Here is a 23,724-nt window from a genome sequence, read left to right as displayed (position 1 = left end):
CGATTGTGTGCTTTCAGTTTGCCCAAGGTTATTATTTAGACAGTAAAAAACTTCTCTCGTTTCGAAAGTACTTACAGAAATGTCCGGGAGAGCTCGCGCGTGGTGTTTTCAGTGAGCGCTGACAGCAAAACCTATGAGGAGCGCGCCGCGTGATCCCTCATACTACGCCAGCGAGGCGCTTCCGATAGATGGCGACTCCGTAACTCCTTGCCGCCAATATGCGCGTAATGTTTAGTAGATTGGCTAGACGGCTAAATTTGCACTTTCGCATTGCGCACTAAGTCGACGCCGTTAGGACAAAGTTTGGTAGGCCGACGTGATGAATTCTCAATTCGCGTTTGCTGTCGCGGTGTAGCTACGGTCGTGTTCGTGGAACGAAAGCGGAGCAATAGATGTGTGAATGAAGCACTTTATTCACCAGTCAATAACGCAGTAAAACACATGCACGATGACACGTAAGAGGTGGACAATGTCTATGTACAAAGGCGTGGTCAATGGTTTATGGAGCGAGAATGGCATATGCACACGACAGATGGCAACAGGCACTGTAGCCGTGCCATTAGATTTCGTTTGAGACGGTCGAAGGCGTTGCGTACGAAAGTTGTACTCGCATGTTGCTCTTATGAACTGCCTTCTGTAAGCTCCGAAAGAACCACCTGCTACTTGCATATCTGAGGCCAGATGTGTCGTATGAAATGAAAATCTGCATCACGATCGAAGCTGACAGATAGTGACAAAGAATGTGTGATGCAATACTTGATAAATGGGAGGTGAATTAGGAGCATAGTGGGCGACAAATGAAGTCTGGACAAGGTGGGCATGCACAATGAGGTCGGGGCAAAAATGGAGTGTTCGTTCAGGTCCCAAAGCACGAATGGCTTCCAATAGAACGCACTGACACAGAGAAACGGACAACCACACACGCTGGACTAGCAACTGAATGTTCATTATTCGTTTTCCATTTTTGTAATAGAACGAGACAGCCAATGATTCTTTTTGTCACGCAAATTATCCGTCTCTTAGGGTGATAGATCGCTCTTGCGCAAGCAGCTCTTTTTATTTTTCAGTTAGCAGTACCGATGGTGTACCGCTGCATGATTGCTCACTTCCGTCAATGGCCCTGGCTTCCAAAATTTGGCGCATCCGCTTTTCTTTACTTTTTTGCTAAAACTTTGATGTGAAATTGTACGGTGCAATGGCGACGATGAAAAGCGAGATGCCCAGCGGAGATTCCAAAGATGCTGCATGTTCTCTTGTGTCACCAAGATGCCTGCCTGTTTCTCCTTCGTATCGTCGGCCACATGATAAAAGTACATCGTATATCACTCCTGTGTTGCAGGTAGCGTACTTCGTGTGGTTTTTTGTGCATTGCTTACTTTTCTGGCCATTGTTGACTCGTGCCTACATTAAATACTCCTTGGTTGGTACTGTGACGCCTTCTTTTACGGCTATCTTCTTTAGTTTGTGGGTTAGGCAATGTAAAGAAGGCACAACAGTAACTTTCCTTTCTCTTGAACGTTTTCTTCTTGCTAAAACTTGCTGCCCGGGAATCGAGTCTTCTTTAGCAGCACTTCGGAGACCTCTGTAAGCAGGCCTTTGGGATAGCCAGCGTTGAGCCTGGTTACCTGATGCACGATTCTTTCATGACCTGGCGACACGACTTCCCGAGGGTGGCTTGTAGCGCCGTGGTCACGATGGCTCGTTTGACATTCTTACTTCCAACATGACATTCGTACATGCCGGCAATACGATCGTCACGTGTTCCTGCAATAAGACTCCGACCAGTCCTCGAACGTCAAATGAGCCATTGCGACCACGGTGTTGCAAGCCGCCATAAAGAAGTCGCGTCATCACGTAATGGAAGAAAGCTTCATGCACCAGCTAACCAGGTTCAACAATGCTGGCTATCCCAAAGGCCTGCTTACAGCGATCGCCAAAGGGCTGAAAAAGAAGACGAGACTCCCGAACAGCAAGGTTCAGGAAGAAGGTTGTTCTTGTGCCTTATGAACACGGCCTAGCCCACAAACTGAAGACAGCCAGGAAAGAAGGCCTCACGGTTGTAGGTTCAGCCCCAAACAAAAGGCGTGTTCAATGTGTGCACGAATCAACAATGGTCGGAAAAGCTAGTGATGCACAAAGAAAAAAAAAGTAGACTGCCTGCAAAACAGGGGTGATATATGGTATACCGTTATCATGTGGCCGACGATACATGCAACGAACGGTCAAGTGTCTGGATGACAGGACAAGAGAACATGCAGCATCTTTGGAAGGAATCTCCACTGTGCATCTCGCTTTTCATCGTCGCCATTGTACCGTACATTTTCACGACATCAAGGTTTTAGGAAAATGTAGAGACAAGATGACGCGCTGAGTTTTAGAAGCTATGACCATTGACGGAAGCGAGAAATCGTGCATCAGTACACCACCGACACTACTAGCAGAAGCGATCATCCTAAGCGACAGATTAGCGGCGTGACAAAAGAAAAAAATAAGCATTGGCTGTTGTGTGCCGTAAAATGGCGTGGAAAACGAATAACATTCAGTTGCTAGACCAGCGTGTGTTATCCTTTTCTGCATTCTTCAGTGCGTTCTCCTGGAAACCATTTGTGCTAAGTGCAACCAACGAGCTCAGGAACACACTTATGTCCTCCATGTCACCGAGTCATGATAAAACTGACAGCTGGTAAACACGTACCTGTGTCAAGAACAGTTACGCTAAATGGCGTCGTCGAGGGCTTTCAGTAGTCGCAGGTGGAAGACAGTGATATAGAGAGTTACGACTAATAGCTATAATAAAAACACATGGCCTTTCACAGGGACGATTAGGATATTAGAACGCAGTGGCGTGGTAATGAAACACGCCCGTTCTAAAAACGTGGACTAGTGGCCCTAAACATACTACGCAGTACGGCCAATTGCTTCTGACAATGACATAGTACTATTTACAATGGCTCACGTCACGAAGTCCTACGATGAGCTGACATGCGAAGCCGTCGGGCTGACGGCGACGAGCGTGGTCTGCACCTACTCGCTGCGACATCAAGGACGTTACGATGGGCCTAACAAGATGGGCCCATCGATGTGGCACAGTGTCCTCTTGGTTTTCGGCGTCCATCGGTTTCTTGATAACACTGACATTGCTTCGTTCACGTAGTCCATATAACTGTGCAAGTTACAGAAGCGTTGATAACGCTCCCTTCACGCGGTCCCGATAGTCGAGCAAGCGAACGAACAACGACACTAAGCTACTATCTCCGGTACCTGATGGAACACGTCCACTGCGGCAGTGGGACCGAACCGTAACAGACGATATTGCAGAGGATGGCGAAGTCATCGCGGCCATCGAAGATGTGCCAGGAAGAAGGGCCGAAGATGAACTCCTGCGGCGTCAGGGTCAGGAACCTGAGCAAGGGCATGAAGGGCTTCATAACAGTCTTGACGTCCAGAGGCGGGGTTATGTCGCCCTCTTTCCCTTCGACCGTCAGGCTCCTGAGGACCTTGGCCCAGGCCCAATCGTGTAGCCTGTGCACGACGCAGGTCTCGGGAACGTTGCGCACGTTGTTGAGCACGTACTCGACCGTGCCGTCCAACGCGTCGACGAAGCCGTCGGAGCAGACGACGCCGACTCCGTCGTGTCGCAGCACGGACAGGACCGCGTCGTCGATGCAGCCGCCGTCGCTCAGCGACACGTAGTCTATGAGGCGGCACACGTTGCGGGCGCTGATGTGCGACACGATGTACTCGGTGCAGATTCGCTCCAAGTCAGTCGCCATGTACTTCACGGCCGCCGTTCTCGTGTACACGGCGTCCTCAATGCCCCTGAACCGTGGCTTGCCTCCGTAGAAGTACCTGCAGCGAAGCAGAGACTGATCAGTTGCGAACTGGAACCGCCGCAGCTTTCCCCAATACACTCTCGAAAAAAGAATCCCGGGCTCTTACTGACATAACGCTAGAAGCCCACTGAATACAATATTTCACAGAATAAGAGACGGAGGCATGAAATGAATAACTGCATGAGGTTTAAGAATGAATGTCGCTAAAGCCAGCGTTTCGAGAAAAGTACTTATCCGTCAGGGCAGCAACAGCTGACAAGTACCCTTGTCGAAATGTGGCTCCGGCGACATTCCATGTTCGACCACTGTTATTCGCTGCTACACTAGGACCTAACCGCAGTTATAGTAGCAGTTAAGTCGGCAAGCTGACAAAAAAAATAGAGCAATTCCACCCTGTGAAGGTGGATGACCAACGAAGCTGTAGCGCATCACACCGAGTTAGACAAGGGTACATGCACTTATTTTCATCATTTGGTAATGGTAGTGACGATAGCTTTGTGGTTGCTGTGATATACATTGATTGTTTCGATTACAACCTTAGACAGAATCTTGGTCAAAATTAAACCTATACACGACCATTCAGTAGATGAGTGACTTGGATTGGCGCGGCACTTCAAAGCAAGCTTTTCAGTTACGAACTGATCATTTCTGGTATGGTTTCGAAATGGCGACATTGAAGTCTCCAACAATGATCACAGGAGTAGGGACATCACGGCTAACACATGCAAAGTGCGTGGTCATGAACTTCTCGATATCACACTTGGGTGTGCCTGGAGATATATGCACAATGAATATCACAATTTCGTCTCGTTTGTACGGCACAGGCATCCATCCACACAGTCGCTGGCATTGTCCTCTTGACCCGTACATACATTTTGTGCCATGAACCTTACGGTGCTATGAGCCATTTTTTGCTTGCTTACGGGGGTATGAGCCATTGATGATGACAGTTCTCTGCATGGTGTTATCTATGTTGTATGCGTGATTAGAAAGAATGTAAACACTGTTCGCCTCACTTTGCAGAGTGCGTGTGGCCTCTGCCTTCCGAAGTTATGAGCCATTGCATATATTACTTGCTTACGGAGATATGGATGGATGGATGCATGGATGGATGCATGGATGGATGGATGGATGGAGGGATGGATGGATGGATGAACTTTGTTGTGATCCTTTAGGGCGCGCGTTAGCGCTCAGTGGGCCGCTCCCACGTCGGGACAGAGATGCCGAGCTTCTCCGCCGCGTCGTAGGCCCGTTGGACAGCCCAGACTGTTCTTCAAGGCTCGGGCTGCGTAGAACTGCATCCCAGCATGAAGAAGTCTTGCTTTAATCGCCGCGTAACGCGGGACACCACCAGAGCATGTGGTATAAATAGCCTAAGTCATTGCATAGTGCACATGCATTTGTTGCCGGAATTTCGGGGTAAATCTTGTGAAGAAGTAGGGGGTTTGGGTATGCCCCGGTCTGCAGAAGCCTTTGTGTTAGAGCCTGAGGTCTATTGAGTTTAGAATGTAGAAGGGGGTAGATCCTCCTCGCCAAGAGCTTAATAATTTTATTGTACGAGGAAGGGGAGTCCAGATTGTCTGTACTTCCTACATCACGCTGCCCGGTAGCTACGTGGTCCATGATCACTCGCGCACCATTGTGTGCCGACACACTGAGTTTGGGCGGGGCACCCTCAATCTGTCCCATGTGGGCTGGAAACCATACGATTATGTCTGGCGTGATCTCCTTGCTTCCAAGTATCCCCAAGGCCAGTTCATTCCTTTGGCAAATGCCCGAACGCCTGATCTTGAGTCACTGTAGATCGTTGTGCTCTTGTCGACCAATAAGGCCATCGCGATCGCAGCCTACTCCACGATCTCAGAGGACGTCGTCCAGATCGAGATTGAGTTCGTCACTTGACTTCCATGGTCTACACTAACCGCAGCGAAGACCCGTCCGTCAGCGTGGCACGCGGCGTCTACGAAACTGTTCTCCGGAGCCCGCTCACGAGTCTTTCAGGAGGGCGCGCGCGAAGGCCTTCGCGCGCGCCCGACGTCTTGCCACGCTGGGTTCCGGATAGATGTTTCGTGGGATCGGGGCGACAGTGATGCAGTCGCGCTGCTCTCGAGGGATGTTGCAGAACTTTGACAATTGCTGGGGGAATGCCCAGCTCCTGTAGGATGAGTCTTCCAGCTTGTGTGGTAGACAGCCTGGCGAACTGAGCCACCTCCTGCGCTTCCGCGATTTTCTCTAGCGTGTTATGCCTGCCGAGTTGAAGTAAGTGTTCCGTGTGCGTGAATGGGGAGGCCGAGAGCTCTCTTGATTGCGTTCCTGATTAATGCGTTGAGCTTATCTCTCTCCGATCTTTGTCAGTTGGGCATGGCCGCGACGTAAGTGAAATGGCACAGTACGAACGCACGTACCAATCTCACGAGGTTATCTTCTCCGAAGCCTTGCTGCCGGTTGGCCACTATTATTAGTCAGACGGCATTGTCCGTCTTCTTAGTGAGTCGTGGGACTGTGATTGTTAGAGCCACCCTACTCGATCATCATGCCGAGAATCCGGATGGCATCCATCCTCGGTATATCATTTGTGCGCAGTTTGATGTCGCCTTCGGCGAGAGGCTTCTTACCCTTTGCTTTGGGTCCCCTGCGCTTGGGACAATGTAGTAGCAGTTCGGATTCTGAGGTGAGCACTGAAGGTCCGTGGGCTTGAGGCGCCTCTAGGTAGCATCAATCGCCTCTTGCAGGGCCGTCCCTACGTGTCCGTGGCTACCTCCCGTACACCAGATGGTGACGTCATCTGCGTATATGGTGTGACTGATACCGTCGATATTAGAGTCTCCTGGATAGACCAATCATGGCGAAGTTAAAGAGGGTCGAGGATATGCCTGCCCTTTGTGGCATCCCTTTAGACCTCGGCTTGATCATGTCTGAAGTCAGGTCCCCGACCTTAAGGATAGCTTTTATGGTTAAGGCTCGAGATCGTGTCTAAAACAACACGAGTGATGAATGTTGTGAAAGGCCCAGGTCTAGACCTACTATGGCTCTCGCGTCCCGCGTATTACAGCCAATAATGTGATGCTTGATAAGCTTCATCGCGTCCTGCGTCGAGAGTCCGGCCCCAAAGCCATCATGTGTGGGTAAACGTCGTGGTCCTCCAGGTAGCGAGAAATTCTGTTTAGGATTGCGTGCTCAGCAACCTTCCTCACGCACGATGTAAGCGAAATTGTGCGGAGGTTGTCGAGACTCGAAGGCTTACCCGGCTTGGGGATTAGGATGGTAGTTGCCGATTTCCACATTTCTGGTACTTCACCACCGCTCCATGCTTGGTTAACGATGTCCGTCAGGTATGCGATGGAATTATCGTCCAGGTTCCGTAGGGCTTTGTGATCTTGTCCGGACCAGGAGTCGATCTGCTATTGCGGTCGTGGTGCTCCCGCCTGATCTCAATCTCGAATTCTGCGTCGAGCTCAGGGTTCCCGCGGAGCCTTCGTAGTCAAGTGAAGGTGGCGCAGGTCCCGATGCGACCGATATATACTTCTTCAGGAGTCTGGATAAAATTTCCTCGCCGGAAGGTTCACGCTTGGCTGTGTGTAGGGTGCGCGCCATTGTGTTGTGTTGGTTTGATTGAGCGTTCGTCTCGTCGAGGAGATTTTTTAGGAGATTCCTGGTTCCCTCGTTGCGCATCTGTCAGTCGATCGAGTTGCACACCTCATCCCATTGATTTTTAGAGAGGGCTGTGTAGGGTTCCTCTGTAGTTCTGTTGATTTCAGAGAGCGTTTTTCTGAGCCTGCGGTTGAGGTGCTGTCCCTTCCACCTGGCGAGGAGGGACTGTTTAGCCTCCACCAGTTGAGCTAGACGACTGCACCTTTTCCACCGGGAGGTCGGTGCAAGCCTCTTTGGTGGTAGATTTGAGAGAGAGAGAGAGAGAGAGAGAGAGAGAGAGAGAGAGAAAGACAGAGAGAGAGAGCTCTTTATTGGAAAAGCTGACTTTTGATGTCGTATCCAACCTGTGCCACCCAATGTTTGAGGCTGGGCTTGTGTTCACTCTCCGTTCGCTCTTCCCAAATCTTGCGAAACTTGTCCCAGTCTGTGTACTTTAACATGCGCTGTCACTTCTGCGAGACCTGGAGGTGCGTGGCCAAAATATAATGGTCGCTACCAAAGTCCTAGAAATGGAATACGAGTATACAGAATGGGACAGTGGCGGCTTCATTACCGGTCGCAGTATCTCTCACAGCGAAACGGTTTACCTTTAGCCCCTGTATGAATTCCCCGCATGCGTTCCCAGGAGGGGTACCCTGCCCGGCTAACGTCTAAACCACGGCGCGTGCACAGACTGACTTATTTGATAATATCGCGTTGTCCTGTTGCGTGTTCGTGTTACTCCATGCGTCTACGTGCTTCGGCGTTCTCGCTCTGAACAACGTGAGTCTGACGGTCCAGGCGCTTCTTTGATATTTTTCATGGCGCGTGCATGTGAACTTGCCGCAGCAAATGCCCGTCCATGAAACTATGGGAACACCGCAGTAATCGCCTGTAATCGATTTGATAAAATGGTGGATTGTTTCTCTTGGAATGCTGTCGATGTGCGTCGCTGCAAAGTCCTCAACTGTGGAGAACATGAGCAGGCAATAAATCCGTCTACACCATGACACTACGCAGAGTACTGAGCGTGACAAGTTCAAACAAATGCCACCGAGTAATTGTCGACCAAGGACGGCGCTAGGACGACCAGCGAACGCAATTTACCTGAGCATGCAGGCGAATCCGTCCGGATGGATGTCGGTGATGAGCACCCGGTCCTTCTCCGGAAGGCTTCCGAAGAACATCGTGCCGAAGACCTCGTTCATCATGGCCAGGAACTGCTTGTGCGCCTTGAACGTGCGCGTCACGGGAAACTTCTCCGGAAGCACCATGAATTCGACGTCGGAGAATTCACCGCTGTCGAGGAACTTGAGAAACTTGAACTGGACATCGTGAAGACGGAACAGTGTGGCAGTGATATTTAAAAGCAATGCGAGTGCGTGCGAGAACAAGAATAACATCATTGCAAGAAAGACAGCGCAGCAGCAATATCAAAGGCAAAAATTTAAAAAAATAGATTATGGGTTGTACGTGCCAAAACGACTTTCTGATTATGAGGCACGCCGTAGTGGAGGACTCCGGAAATTTCGACCACCTGGGGATCTTTAACGTGCACCTAAATCTAAGTACACGGGTGTTTTCGCATTTCGCCGCCATCGAAATGCGGCCGCCGTGCCCGGGATTCGATCCCGCGACCTTGTGCACAGCAGCTTAACACCATAGCCACGGAGCAAGCACGGTGGGTAAAACGCAAGAAAAAAACCACACAGGCACTGGTTATTCACAGGCAGGACTTATAAACATGCATGGCAGAAATGTATTCATCATCAGCCTGGTTACGCCCACTGCAGGGCAAAGGCCTCTCCCATACTTTACCTACCCCGGTCATGTACTAGTTGTGGCCATGTCGCTGCAAACTTCTTAATCTCATCCGCCCACCTAACTTTCTGCGGCCCCCTGCTACGCTTCCCTTCCCTTGGAATCCAGTCCGTAACCCTTAACGACCACCGGTTATCTTCCCTCCTCATTACATGTCCGGCCCATGCCATTTCTTTTTCTTGATTTCAACTAAGATGTCATTTACCCGCGTTTGTTCCTTCACCCAATCTGCTCTTTTCTTATCCCTTAACGTTATACCCATCATTCTTTCCATAGCTCGTTGCGTCGTCCTCAATTTCAGCAGAACCCTTTTCGTAAGCCTCCAGGTTTCTGCCCCATACGTGAGTACTGGTAACACACAGCTATTGTACACTTTTCTCTTGAGGGATAGTGGCAACCTACTGTTCATGATTTGAGAATGCCTGCCAAACGCACCCCAGCCCATTCTTATTCTTCTGGTTATTTCAGTCTCATGATCCGGATCCGTGGTCACTACCTGCCCTATGTAGATGTATTCCCTTACCACTTCCAGTGCCTCGCTACCTATCGTAAACTGCTGTTCTCTTCCGAGACTGTTAAACAATACTTTAGTTTACTGGAGATTAATTTTTAGGACCACCCGCCCGCTTTGCCTCTCCACGTCACTTTTCGTGGGCTACATTCGATACAGCCTTCCGATACTCTCAAACTTGAGCATTTCCTGCTTACGGACATTAGAGAGCGTCCAAGCGCAGGCACTCAAAATATGCCTCGGGTTGCCACGGCGTGCCTCCAACAAAGGCACAATTGAGGAAGCCCACGTATGCCCATTACCGATATACCCGTCCCACGAACCACTTCGTGTGTATTTACGCTTACTGACACGACACCATTGCCATCCATTGACGTCGGTTCTACATGAGCGTCCGGAAAGCAGTTTCACAAGTGCACTCCGCTGCCATCTACCCCACATAACAACAGGCTATGCCCTTCCATATCACCCCGTCAAAGCACCATGGGTGATGGTTCAACCTTCCGTGTGCGTACATGTCCCCGGCATACTAAAGAAATCATTGGTTCCCGTCAGTGGACTACAACAACTTGCTCTCGCGTACATCTGGTCAGAATACCAGACATATGTTCATGTGTACACAGACGGCTCCGTGTCACCTAAGGCATCGACAGCAGCTGTGGTGATACCAGCCCAACAGATGACTCGAGGTTTCATACTCGACCATAATTCAACATCAACCGCTGCAGAGCTTGTGGCTATTCGGGAAGCGATTCGCCACATCTGCGGGGAAAGACCTCAAGAATGGTGCATTTTCACGGACTCAAAACCCGCGCTGCAAATTTTGGGATGCTTCCTGCGCCACACCGCATATCAGGTTCTGGCCCTGCAGATCACCGAGCTGCTTTCATACGCTCAAGAAAAACACCACCGCGTAGTGTTCCAATGGATCCCGGGACACTGTGGGCTCAACGGTAATGAGATGGCCGATGCTGCAGCAAGGCGCGCCCTCAGCAATGGCCTGCGAACTGCAGTGCCATTCTCCAGACCGGACATCACATGCCTCCTGTCGGAATTAATGAGGAGTGCGACGAGGAGATACTGGGCCCAGCCAGACGCTCGTCACGTCCGCCTTAAAAGCCTGGATCCCGATATGAAATTTCCAATTCTGCGTGGAATTCCACGCCCTCATACATGCCTGATACACCGACTGCGATTAGGCGTCGCCTTCACGCGCAAATATTTGCACATTATTGGACGGACAGACTCCCCGGACTGTTCAGTGTGTGGCGTGGTAGAGTCTATAGAACATGTGCTCGTGGTGTGCCCTGAGTATGCGCGAGAAAGACTGACATTGGCAGGTACATTGAGACAATTACACAATGGACCACTGTCAGAGGACCTCTTACTAGGCGCGTGGCCACAGAGTTGGCAGACGACAGAGACAATGCGTGCACTGTCACGTTTCCTATGTGACACGGGCCTGGACTCACGCCTGTGATATTAGTTGTTTAATGTGTCAATCACCTCGTTCCTCCCATTATCATCCCCCATTGTGACCCTTTTTCTTCCCCTCTTCCCCTTCCCTTACGTAGAGTAGCAGGCCAGATGCTCCATTATCCGGCCGACCTCTCTACATTTTCCATTCATTAAACTACCTCTCTCTCTCCACGTCAGTGAGCATGCATTGCAATTTGTCCCCTGAGTTACTAAGCAATGCAATATCATCAGCGAATCGCAAGTTACTAAGGTTCTCTCGCTTAACTCTTATCCCCAATTCTTCCCAATCCAGGTCTCTGAATACCTCCTGTAAACACGCTGTGAATAGCATTGCAGAGATCGTATCTCCCTGCCTGACGCCTTTCTTCATTGGAATGTTGTCGCTTTCTTTAGGGAGGACTACGATGGCTGTCTAGCCGCTATAGATATCTTTCAGTATTTTTACATACGGCTCGTCTACACCCTGATTCCGTAATGCCTCCAAGACTGCTGAGGTTTTGACAGAATCAAACGCTTTCTTGTAATCAATGAAAGCTATGTATAAGGGTTGGTTATATTTCGCACATTTCTCTATCACCTGATTGATAGTGTGAATATGATCTATTGTTGAACCTTTTCGGAATCCTGCCTGGTCCTTTGGTTGACAGAAGTCTTGTGTGTTTGTGATTCTATTTGCAATCACCTTAGTAAATACTTTGTAGGCAACAGACCGTAAGCTAATAGGTCTATAATTTTTCAAGTCATTGGCGTCCCCTTTCTTATGGATTAAGATTATGTTGCCGTTCTTCCAAGATTCCGGTACGCTCGAGGTGATGATGCATTGCGTATACAGTGTGGCCAGTTTTTCTAGAACAATCTGCCCGCCATCCTTGAACAAAGCTGTTACCTGTTCCTCCCCAGCTGCCTTCCCCCTTTGCACAGCTCCCAAGGCTTTCTTTACTTCTTCCGGCGTTACTTGTGGTATTTCAAATTCCTCTAGACTATTCTCTCTTCGATTGTCAGCCACTTGAACTACCTCATGCATATTAGTAATGATACTGCCGGCTTTGTCTCCTAACGCATACACCTGATTCTTGCGTATTCCTAATTTCTTCACTGCTTTTAGGCTTCCTCCGTTCCTGAGAGCATGTTCAATTCTATCCATATTATACGTCCTTATGTCAGCTGTCTTACTCTTGTTGGTTAACTTGGAAAGTTCTGCTAGTTCTATTCTAGCTGTAGGGTTGGCGGCTCTCATACATTGGCGTTTCTTGATCAGATCTTTCGTCTCGTGCGATAGCTTACTGGTATCCTGTCTAACGGAGTTACCACCGACTTCTATTGCACACTCCTTAATGATGCCCACAAGATTGTCGTTCAATGCTTCAACACTAAGGTCCTCTTCCCCTGTTAAAGCCGAATACCTGTTCTGTAGCTTGATCCAGAAGTCCTCTGTTTTCCCTCTTACCGCTAACTCATTGATCGGCTTCTTGTGTACCAGTTCCTTCCGTTCCCTCCTCAAGTCTAGGCTAATTCGAGTTCTTACCATCCTGTGGTCACTGCAACGCACCTTGCCGAGCACGTTCACATCATGTATGATGCCAGGGTTAGCGCAGAGTATAAGGTCTATTTCATTTCTGGTCTCGCCATTCGGGCTCCTCCACGTCCACTTTCAGCTATCCCGCTTGCGGAAGAAGGTACTCATTACCCGCATATTACTCTGTTCTGCAAACTATACTAATAACTCTCCCCTGCTTTTCCTAGAGCCTATGCCATATTCCACCACTGACTTGTCTCCAGCCTGCTTCTTGCCTACCGTGGCATTGAAGTTGCCCATCAGTACAGTGTATTTCGTTTTGACTTTACCCATCGCCGATTCCACGTCTTCATAGAAGCTTTCGACTTCCTGGTAATCATGACTGGATGTAGGGGCGTAGACCTGTACAACCTTTATTTTGTACCTCTTATTAAATTTCACAACAAGACCTGCCACCCTCTCATTAATGCTATAGACTTCCTGTGTGTTACCAGCTATATTCTTATTAATTAGGAATCTGACTCCTAGTTCTCGCCTCTCCGCTAAGCCTCGGTAGCACAGGACGTGCCCGCTTTTTAGCACTGTATATGCTTCTTTTGGCCACCTAACTTCACTGAGCCCTATTATATCCCATTTACTTCCCTCTAATTCCTCCAATAGCACTCTTAGACTCGCCTCACTAGATAACGTTCTAGAGTTAAACGTTGTCAGGTTCACATTTCAGTGGCGGCCTGTTCGGACCCAGGTATTCTTAGCACCCTCTGCTACGTCACAGGTCTGACTTCCATCGTGGTCATTTGCTTCGCAGCCGCTTGGGACTAAGGGCCGGGGTTTGATTTTTGTGTTCATATAGGAGGTTGTGGCCAAGTACTGCACCAGGGTGGCGAATCCTGCTCTGGTGAGGGAGTGCGTTACCGGTTCTGGTCGCCGGGATCAGGCCGCAGTCCAGGCTTGTTTATGCAATTTTATCAACACGCGGATTTTTTTTTAATCTGGTGGAAAATTGCGCGGCACCGGGATTCAAACTAAGGTCCTCTTGCACGGGAGGCGGATACTCTACCTCTGTGCCACCGCTGCACCTTTTTAGAGGTAATCGTATATGCGTCCTTCCTGTGAATAAACTAGCAGCAGATTTCCAATACCTGTGTTTTGTCTCATTGATACGGTTACTGCGATATTCTTCTTGCAATGTCGCTTAATAACGGTTGTTTCGCATACTTTAATGGTGCGCAAAGCGCGTAGAAGCTGCGGTATTGCACACAACGTGATGTCACGGTCGTAAGTACTTGAATCTAAGGCGCCAAGGATAAGAAGACCGCGTTTGAGAAATACAGGTTCGTCTATCGAAGCGTCAGCGAGCCTGTATGAGGCAGCGTACTGAAGTTAATTTAACACTGTTACGCGCTGCAAGAAGATGTCGACCTTTGGATTTAGAGGGACGTGCCCATAAGCGGCCTCTGGCTGACCTGAGGGACGACGACGTGCCTTGTTTTATATTGGCTGTCTTTTTGATGTCCCAGCCATGTGTGAATAGAATGACCCGCGCAGAGTGCCCTGGAAGTGAGCTCTGTAGCGTTCACACCCACACGCACGCGCAGTATACTACTCCTGTCGGCGACGGGAGTAGTATACGTGCTACATGAGCACGCATTCCGTATGCGCCGCCAAGCATCGAGGCTTGCAGACTTGGACCCATAGCCTTGGTGGCTATGGGTCGAACAGTATTGTGTATTGTGCGTATGTAATGAATTAAAAAAAAACACGAGGACTTAAGCACAACTTGTCAACGAATGTTTTACAATTGCGAGGTCGCCGCCCAAGCACTCCGTACAAGTGGTTAATCAGCGAAGCTGAAACGTGCGGTCCCGGTGTTTCTCACTGGGTTAATTTCGACGGTGCAGAAAGTTCTTTCTCAATTATTGGTTACGTCTTTGTGTTTCTTAATGAGGTTACACGCACGTTTGATGTCTCGAGCTTGCTCGGCGGTGTAGTTAGCAGCATCCGCCCGCCATTTATGCTTGCGATTCTTCAAAACTAAATTGATTAAAAATTACATCCCTCCGTCACGTAAGACAATGAATGACACATACCCCCTTAAGCAATGGTTCATACCCCCGTGAACGCGGCTTCCCTATTACGACGACAGAAAACTTCTACACTGGAATGATGAGCGCCAACGTAGCCAGCTGTGGAAGAAGACGACGACCAGTCCGCTGCAGTGTGAGGCTGCTTTGTCCAGCTCCGAGCCGGATCTCCAACATATATAAGCTGGTGAACTGGGCGGAGGACGTCGCGACTAGGCATGGCCTGGATGCCACAACCGGCAGCCCGAAGGCAGCCCACAACGCTGCTTTTTAGTGTTCTTTACTTTAGGCCTTCTTATTAATGTTTTTCACCACCACGACCACGATGAACGCGGGAGCAGTGGCACGAGCGCGTTCGCGCGATTGTTCCGAGTGGCGCCAACGCGCTAGCTGTGGAAGAAAACGACTACGCTCGAGCCATTGCTGCTGCTGCTGATGATGATAGTTTTCTGCACACAGGCGCTGACAGAGCATTTTCGTTTCGCCTAGCTATATAAAGCTTCGCTTTAAAACGATTTCGCGGTAACAGAGTGCCATTATTGATTGGTCTTCGACCGTTAGAGAGAGAAGAGGATAGATAGAGGCAAGGCAGAGAGTTTAACCAGAGCCGTTAAAGCGGCATCTACCTAAGGGCCCTTTGCTCACTTCGCACCAGGTCGCTTCGCTGCCCTTGGAAGGAACCTTCGGCGTCAGGCCTCGTGGTGAAGTATAGGAAAAGAATTGCTGCAGAAGTCGAGGGGGAAAATGGTAACCGAGATTTAAAAAAAAAAACATCAAACGGGATTCGTTCCGAGGACTTTCCAGACATGAGCTCAACTCCTTGACGCGGCGCCACGAAACCATAAGGGTTAGCGAGATTATGCGGATTATTTATCCGCTATTGCGTAGTGCACCTCAGCTTGGGACAGACGGACGTAAGCGCGTTCTCTCCCGTGGTGCTGTAGTACCTAGGGATACGTAGATGAAGTGCCCAGATGTCTCTCGCAACTCACACGCGCACGGGGCTTGGGCAAATACGGGAAAGATATCCAGTGCACGAGTACACAATTGATCAGCTGTCTATATAGCTTTAAATATGCGGATGAACAAAGGCTGTCGTTAGTAAATGTACGGTGAATCAAGTTCTGATTTTACAAGAATACTTACGGGGGCCATCCAGCAGATTCTCGTGTGCAGCTGACGAAAGCAGCGGCGATTGAGCAGACACTATGCGCAGGTCTTATCTAGACCGAAGAGAGGGCAAATAAAGTTATCAGAACAGCGAATTGTACAGTACGATAACAGAAGCGAGAACGCTTATTATATACTGTAATATGAGCGACGTGACGTAGACGAATTTACTGTCAAGCTCGTGGATATACACATATTGAAGTACTCAATGTCACATCAGCGTCGAATGGCGCGGCCGTCAGTTCCGTGTCGGGTAGTGCAGCAGAGCAGGCGCATGCGCGTGGGGTGTCCTCCTGTCTGAACATCGTCTGCTAGGCGATTCCATTCAGCGCGACATAACGTTTGCTGCATATCCCATCAACTATATCTTGCAGATGCAACCGCTTGTTGCAACCACTGCAGGCGCGCGAGTGCGAACAGAGACAAATAGTATTACCTAGTGTACGATGTTCGGACAGGAGCATGCTCTGCGCTACAGGACACGGTGCAGGCCGTCGTGTCGGTCGACGCTCCCGCGAAATTAATAAAACTTGGAGATGTACAGCTATACAGATGACAAAGTGACGTAATGAGGGAGAAGATTGTGTAGCACTGTTCGTACATGTGCCTCCTTTCGTTGGCTCAACATTTGTGCAAGTTAATTATTCAATCTGTCTAAAAAAGAAGGTTCCATTTGGTAGCCCGCCACGAGACCACCCCTTCGCCTTTTCGTGTCTAGCAAGGAAGCACAATTTTGTCGTCACGGATTCCTTCAGAGTGATATTTGTTCTCTAGCTAAAAACTAATCACAATTTTTTTTGAATTCGCCCAAGTAACGAGTGCATCACAGAACTCTCGCTTTAGCTGGACATTACATAACGTCCATGTTTAAGTGTATATTATATTAACTGGCCGGAAAACACGTGTGCAGTTTTATTACAAAACCCTGTAGCGATGTGTGTATGCATGTTTATGCACACTGTATGCATAGCCAGGTACGGTGCGCATTCCATACGCAATGGCATAGGTACATACAAGAATAAATGGCCCCGTTTATAGAGCAAAGCTCTCAGGCGCCGGTTCCTGCATTGAGCGTCGGCGTCCTCGGCGTAACTGAGCGAACAAGCACAGCGAAGGATGAAAGAGCGAACGCGGAGGGCAGCGGGAGATGAAAGACGCCGAGAGCGAAGAGAGTGCGAGGAGGAGAGCGGAGGAAGAGAGCAGAAACCAGAGGAGGAGGGAATGGCGAAAGCGGAAGAAAAGCCTATACTCGCGGGCCACTTTCTGTGGCAATAAAGGGAAAGCTACGGAGGCAAAGCGCGCACATTGAGAGTGCTTCTGAAAAGAGTCCCGTGTTTTCATCCACATCAGTTTAAGTTGAGGAAGAGAAGACAAACACCTTATTAGCAACAGTTGAATAAGATAACACACCACTGCATGTAAAAGTTTACTTGTTTTGCGGCTTTTCCCTTGCGCGTCTGGGCAAACGCGAAACCGTCGCACGTGAAGCTGCGTCGATTCAACGTCTGTTCCGAGCAACCAAAAGCACTGTCAAATGCTGGAGGACTGCTTGGCGCCGTAACACATGTACAGTCGCGATCAATTTGAAGGTGATCGCTCGAGCGGTGACCAAAACTAGGAGCAGCGCTACGTTACGTCATCACCGTCGGTCGAGAGGGAAACATCAGATAGCTCCCCTCTCTCTCTTTTGGTGTTCTCTGAAAAGCTGACACTCCCGTCACCGTTCACGGCATAACCTGCGAATTCATTTTGATTGCGTTATGAGCTTTTGCACAGAGGCGTCATTGTTAGCCAAGATATGCATGAGGAAGCCACGCACACAGATCATTGCCATGAAAGAGAAACAAACACAAAAATGTGGCTAGTTGGTCTTGGGGGTTATGGTTGCAGCCTGGAAGAGCATAATAGGGGAAGAAGGCAGCGCAATTTTTATCTTCGCAGTTCCAAAATCGGCCGCTATGCTGCTTGGAAGGCCCGCCGGTCGATGCTCGCGCGATCACCTTCAAATTGATCGCGACTGTACAGCAGCCACGCGCCCGTCGCTTTCTCTTCATTGCTACAAAAAGTTGCCGCAGAATCCGTTTTGCTCAGCGCTATACTCGCGGACAACGACCGCTACGACATTGCGCCAGAGTAGCGTGCCGTCGTCTGTTCACCGATGGCGCCATTGATAAGGCATGTAGGGAGTGCCTCCACCCGATTCCATTTATGGAAACAAAGCACTGCATGAGTGTAGGTCTGTCTGCAGCGGCTGCTGTGAATCGCGTCCACGCGTCACCCACACGCTGCCTCTCGCGATCTCCCAATTAGAGAGACAGTCGCGCCACAGTTCGCTCAGTTTGCAATGTCGTGCATGAGACAGATTGTCTGCGCCAGCCACGCTACCCACAGCGTTCACTTTCTAATATAAGCCGCGTACCTATATAGATATAATATAAAATAGTGACACGCGAAAAGAAAGCACGTATAGTGCTACGCTCAAGTTGCACACTAGGGAGTATCGTAATCGTCGTTTAATTTATTTTTTAAAAGTGAAGTTGACAGAAGCACCTTGGAAGGAGGAAACTTGAAAATAGAGCATAATAATATCTGGGGTTTTACGTGCCAAAACCACTTTCTGATTATGAGGCACGCCGTAGTGGAGGACTCCGGAAATTTTGACCACCTGGGGTTCTTTAACGTGCGCCTAAATCTAAGCACACGGGCGTTTTCGCATTTCGCCCCCATCGAAATGCGGCCGCCGTGGCCGGGATTCGATCCCGCGACCTCGTGCTCAGCAGCCCAACACCATAGCCACTGAGCAACCACGGCGGGTGAAAATAGAGCAAAATGATGATTAGTCAGAAATAGTATGCGACTAGGCGGCGAAGAATACGGTCTCAGTAGAACGTGGAGTACCTCAAAGGAGAGAGAGATAAAGAAGGGAGGAAGGAAAGGCAGGGAGGTTAACCAGACCGAGTCCAGTTTGCTACCCTACACGTGGAGACAGGGCTGGAAGAGTGAAAGAAATCTTTCCTAAGGGATCTACCCTTTAGCGCAGCCGGCACCTGTGGGGAAGTATTTCTACGCCAGTTACAACGACCGCGATGGGGTGTATCTGCGAAACATCGTATGTAGCTACCAGGGGCGATATCTCCAATGTATATTTCACTTTAACTACGTTGCAAATCACCGGAAGTGATTAGGCTTTCCGAAGGGCACCATCCTACAAATTTCCATATTTTTGTTTGTTTTCTACAGTCAGCGCATGGTGCACCTGTCCCATTAAGCGAAAGGCACCTGGCGCCTTTTCGATTTTTTTCACGCATAATTATTTTCAATTTCACGCCCCCCCCCTCTCAATTTCATTTGACAACTGCCAACCGGCCCGGTTCATAGTTAACTCCCCTGTATCTCCTTATCTTTATCTCTTGTCACAACTGTGCGCAAACTTTGTTCGTTGGGATGTGCAGCAAGCTTTCACGCGATTCGCAAGTTGCGATAAAACTACACACGTTCACCGCGTGGCGCCCATATCTAGCGGGTAGTTGTCAGGCCGTTGTGTTGGGCACAATGTGACGTGTACATAAGCTATCGCACTTGAAATAACGGACAAAAAAAAATCACCGACGATTACGACACTTCCTAATGTGAAATTTAGGCACAGCTCTATAAGTGTTTTCATTTCGCTATATATTGAGGCATCGCATCGATCACCGCACTTAGTGGCAGAACCGCGACGCCTATACGAAATGATTATTTACAGGTTTTACGGAATTACTAAAAATAACCTGTTGCAGGCAACGTAATTCTAGTCCCTGGGCTGGATTTTTGAGAGAGGCGGATATTACTTGAACAAAAAATTGAAACACATTCAATTAATTAACAAAAATGGCTAATTATCTTCTGAATTACTTTTCAACACATTCATATCAGAAGAAGCCAACAAACACTGACACCAAGGACAACATAGGGGAAATTACGTGTGCTTTAATAAATGAAATAAAGAAACGATAAATTAATGGAAATTAATGCGAAATATGAAGGTTGTGGGTTCGGTTCCCACCTGCGGCAAGTTGTTTTTTCATCCACTTTAATCTCCATTAATTTATCGTTTCTTTATTTCATTTATTAAAGCACAAGTAATTTCCCCTATGTTGTCCTTGGTGTCAGTGTTTGTTGGCTTCTTCTGATATGACTAATACAAATCGGGCCCCTCGGTTAACCCCCTTTTCTTCTCGTTTTCAACACATTGTAATTTACAAATTGTAGCCGGTGAGTCTGCAAAGCGTATCCACTTGGAAGGAATTTCCAGAATGACGCTAGTTTGGAGATATGCGCCATCAGACTCGCCGTAAACATCCCCGTTGTCCCACTTTTTAACGAAACGCACTTGTATGCATCGAACCACAAAATTTCGTATGTCCATGTATTCCGTCCCACACTTTGGAAAATATCTCGAAACTGGTGTCATCCTGGAAATGAATTTTAAGTACGTCTTGAAAGCTCATCGTCTACAATTCGTAAATTGCAATATGTACCGTATTGTAATTAAGAAACTAATTAGTATTTTCTTGTTAATTAGTTAAACATGTATCGATTTCTTGTGCTAGTAAAGTCCGCCTCTTCGAACAATGTAGCTAAGGGCAAGAAGTGTGCTGTCCTTCACAGAGGATTTTTAATTATTCCGCTAAACATAAAAATGATCTCCCCGTATAGAGCCGCCACACAGCTGCCGCCGCCCGGCAACTGCAGCTTGTGCAACCGTAATCTTTCCTGGGAAACGCTTGCGGGGAACGCTATGCGCGAAGGAGCCCTTTCGGGTTTCCTTCTTTCTTTACCCCGCACGACCGGCGCCGCCACGGCCGCGCATGTGTTGACGCGAGCGTCATCTGGTGGTGCTTCAAGGCTGCTGTCTCCTCGTGCTTACGCTGCAATCTACTCTGCCGTTCTCCTCGCGCTCCCTTCCCTCTCGCCGTCTTTCATATCCCTCTGCGCCCTCCATCGCCCGTCGGCCCATAAAGCGGTGAAGACACTTTTGTGCTTCTTAAGGACGACGGGCTTGTGCGACCATCTGCGACTATTCAATTTCTGTAAGGCCACACACGTCAGCGAACTCACTGCAATTTCCTTCTTTCCTTCCCTCCTCTCTCTCCCTGTTATCTGTTTTCCCCCTTTCCCATTCCCCCGCCGTAGGGTAGCCAACTGGACGTGATTCTGGTTAACCTCCCTGCCTTCTTATCTCTTTCCCTCCTCCCTCCTCCGCTGCGCTCCGGGTTCGCTCTTTCATCCTTCGTTGTCCTCATCCGCTCGGTTACGCCGAGGCACGACGCCGAGGGACGCCGACATTCAGCGCAGGAACGGGCGCCTAAAGGTTGCGCTCTGAAATGACGTAATCACCGGAGGCTGCCCGATGGTGGTGTACTTGGGACGAAAGGATTGCGAACTCTCGGACCTCTGAAGTAAGAGTTAACAAAACGTATAAAATGAAAAAGTGCGCGTTCAGGTCAAATATATCCGTGCTTTGGTTAAACGGCCGAAAGTCCAGTTCAGTTCTGTGCCGGGCGCGCAGGCGATTTGTTCTTCCGTCATAATAGATTTCCGGCGATATAGCTTTGCGCTTAACGCTAACGCGAGTGGTCGAGATTCGGCTGGTGCTGGTACGAAATATTGCAAGGCGCAGCGCAAATAAGACACGCGGGCTGGAGAAAGAACAGAGCTTTGGGCACGTGTAATCTTTCCACAGTACGTGTTTCATCAGTACTATTTCCTGCAATATAAAAAAAAAGTTAAAACGGTATTCTGGGGTTCTACGTGCCAAAACTACACGGTTACGAGGCACGCCTTATTGTCGGATTAATTTTGACCATCTGGGCTTCTTTAACTTGCACCCAATGCAGGTACACAAAATGTTTTTGCATTTCGCCCCCATCGAAATGCGACCGGTATTTCATCCCGCGCCTTAGCCATTAGCAGCGCACCGTCATTTAACGACTACGACACCGTGGTGGGTTTCTTGCAATACAAGCGAATGGTGAAAGGATTCGCCGGGATTAAGCGCTAGGATAGGTCGAGTAACCATCCATATACTACGCCTACGTTGCTAAGCAGAAGGGGGTGATTAGCAACGATGTGTAATACCCGAGCAGTTAGGTGTGCAGCGCTCAGCGATGGAAGCGAGACACATTTACCGCATCGCGGCCAGAGCTCTTTGCGCGGGGTGAACGCCGAGGGGCGGCACGCAGTCGCACTGCATCACAAAGGCTCTTGCTTTAACGCGATGCAAAAAAATGCATCAGCTCGGTGTCCGCAGCGACAACCCATGGCGCAAGAAAAGTGCCGGCAGCCACACACGCTACAAGCATCGCGTTTCAATCGGTGAGCACTTCACGTATGCACAGTTATGCAAAGCACACTTCGCACGTATTCGCCCAAGCGTTCGCGCGAACGCGGCAACTCGAAATCGGATTCAGTGCCAATTCTCAGCGAGCCGTGTACTACATCGTGTCCGACCGGAAGGGTTAGCGCGCAGTAAAGAAAAGGGAAGAGTAATAGAATGAAGCGAAACGGTGTAGTACACTTACAGAAGCACGGTATAACAACGTTGAGTCCTCACTGTCAAGCGGCGGTCATGCGTGATGGTCGAGGCGCTAAGGCGAGGAACTCACGCGGGTTCTCGCGAGGCTGAGATGGGTGGCGGCCAGACGAGGAACGGCGCGACGTGCGCTGGGAGCACAGCCCTTATCACTGCAGTGACACCGAGGGGCGTTAACCTGATCCTACCACTTGAAGTCCGATGTAACCTTTACTCTAAAAAAAAGTTGGCGTTTTTCGGGGGCGTATTTTGTCCGCGAACAATAATCGTCGTCTGTCTTGCTTACTTATTGATGCGAAAGCGCCAAACGGCCCATTGAAGCGAAGCCGGTGTCTGTCGTCTGCAACCGCGAAATGGCATCTAAACTCGCACTCCCGCGCCACGTGACGCCACGTCACGAGCTGCGCTTCGACGGTACAGGGCGAGCCAGAGGGCTAATCTTCTGCCGAAAGGAGATTCTTGTGATGGAAAGGTGAAAAGTTGGGGTAAAGTGCAGAGCAGTAACTGTCTCTCAGTAGATAATAATAATAATATTTGGGGTTTTACCTGCCAAAACCACTTTCTGATAATGAGAGCACGCCGTAGTGGAGGACTCCGGAAATTTTGACCACCTGGGGTTCTTTAACGTGCACCTAAATGTAAGCACACGGGTGTTTTCGCGTTTCGCCCTCATCGAAATGCGGCCGCCGTGGCCGGGATTCGATCCCGCGACCTCGTGCTCAGCAGCCCAACACCATAGCCACTGAGAAACCACGGCGGGTAGTCTCTCAGTAGAGGACACCTCAACCGCGCTACACAGGGGGTGTCAGGATTGGGGGCTCAATCCCATCGTCCGTGGTCCTTTGCCAAGATTGGAGTACGGCATGAATTCGAAGGTAGCTGGCCCATGCCGTCGTCCAACTTATTTACGCTGAGATCGTTGATGAAGTGAAGAACTGTTTCTCATCGAGAACGAGGAAAAGGGTTTATTTACAAAAACTAAATCAGTCTAACATGACTGCTTGAGAAAAAGAGTATTAGTCCAACAGGACTGCATGAGAGAAGTGACTCAGTCTAACATGACTGCTCAAGAGAAGTGTCCTCAGCATTCGCACAACCACAGTTTT

The 23,724-nt window shown here is 49.2% G+C and overlaps 1 protein-coding gene across 2 annotated transcripts; it reads right to left on the bottom strand.

The window, feature by feature from the left end:
• Positions 1–393: 393 nt before the first annotated feature.
• On the bottom strand, positions 394–22,917 carry LOC135912664 (BTB/POZ domain-containing protein 6-like). 2 transcript variants are annotated; one of them, XM_070522261.1, is made up of 4 exons: positions 22,608–22,916; positions 16,021–16,097; positions 8,571–8,788; positions 394–3,849 (listed from the first exon to the last, which is right to left on the bottom strand). In XM_070522261.1, the coding sequence occupies exons 2-4, from the start codon at positions 16,027–16,029 to the stop codon at positions 3,249–3,251; spliced, it is 828 nt and encodes a 275-aa protein (XP_070378362.1). In that variant the 5' UTR covers positions 16,030–16,097; positions 22,608–22,916; the 3' UTR covers positions 394–3,248. The 2 variants fall into 2 exon arrangements, with proteins under 2 accessions (XP_070378362.1, XP_065301227.2); XM_065445155.2 differs by lacking the exon at positions 16,021–16,097 and having other exon boundaries at positions 22,608–22,917.
• Positions 22,918–23,724: the final 807 nt, after the last annotated feature.

This window comes from Dermacentor albipictus, chromosome 7 (genome assembly GCF_038994185.2).
Source record: "Dermacentor albipictus isolate Rhodes 1998 colony chromosome 7, USDA_Dalb.pri_finalv2, whole genome shotgun sequence".
In the NCBI taxonomy this organism is placed as follows: Eukaryota; Metazoa; Arthropoda; class Arachnida; order Ixodida; family Ixodidae; genus Dermacentor; species Dermacentor albipictus.
This window is presented reverse-complemented; position numbering and strand designations above follow the sequence as displayed.

Excerpts from the sequence above, each read along its gene's own strand:
- LOC135912664 (XM_070522261.1), bottom strand. Across the intron at positions 3,850-8,570 it reads GGATTCGCCTGCATGCTCAG|GTACTTCTACGGAGGCAAGC; the intron begins GTAAATTGCGTT and ends GCTTCGCTGCAG.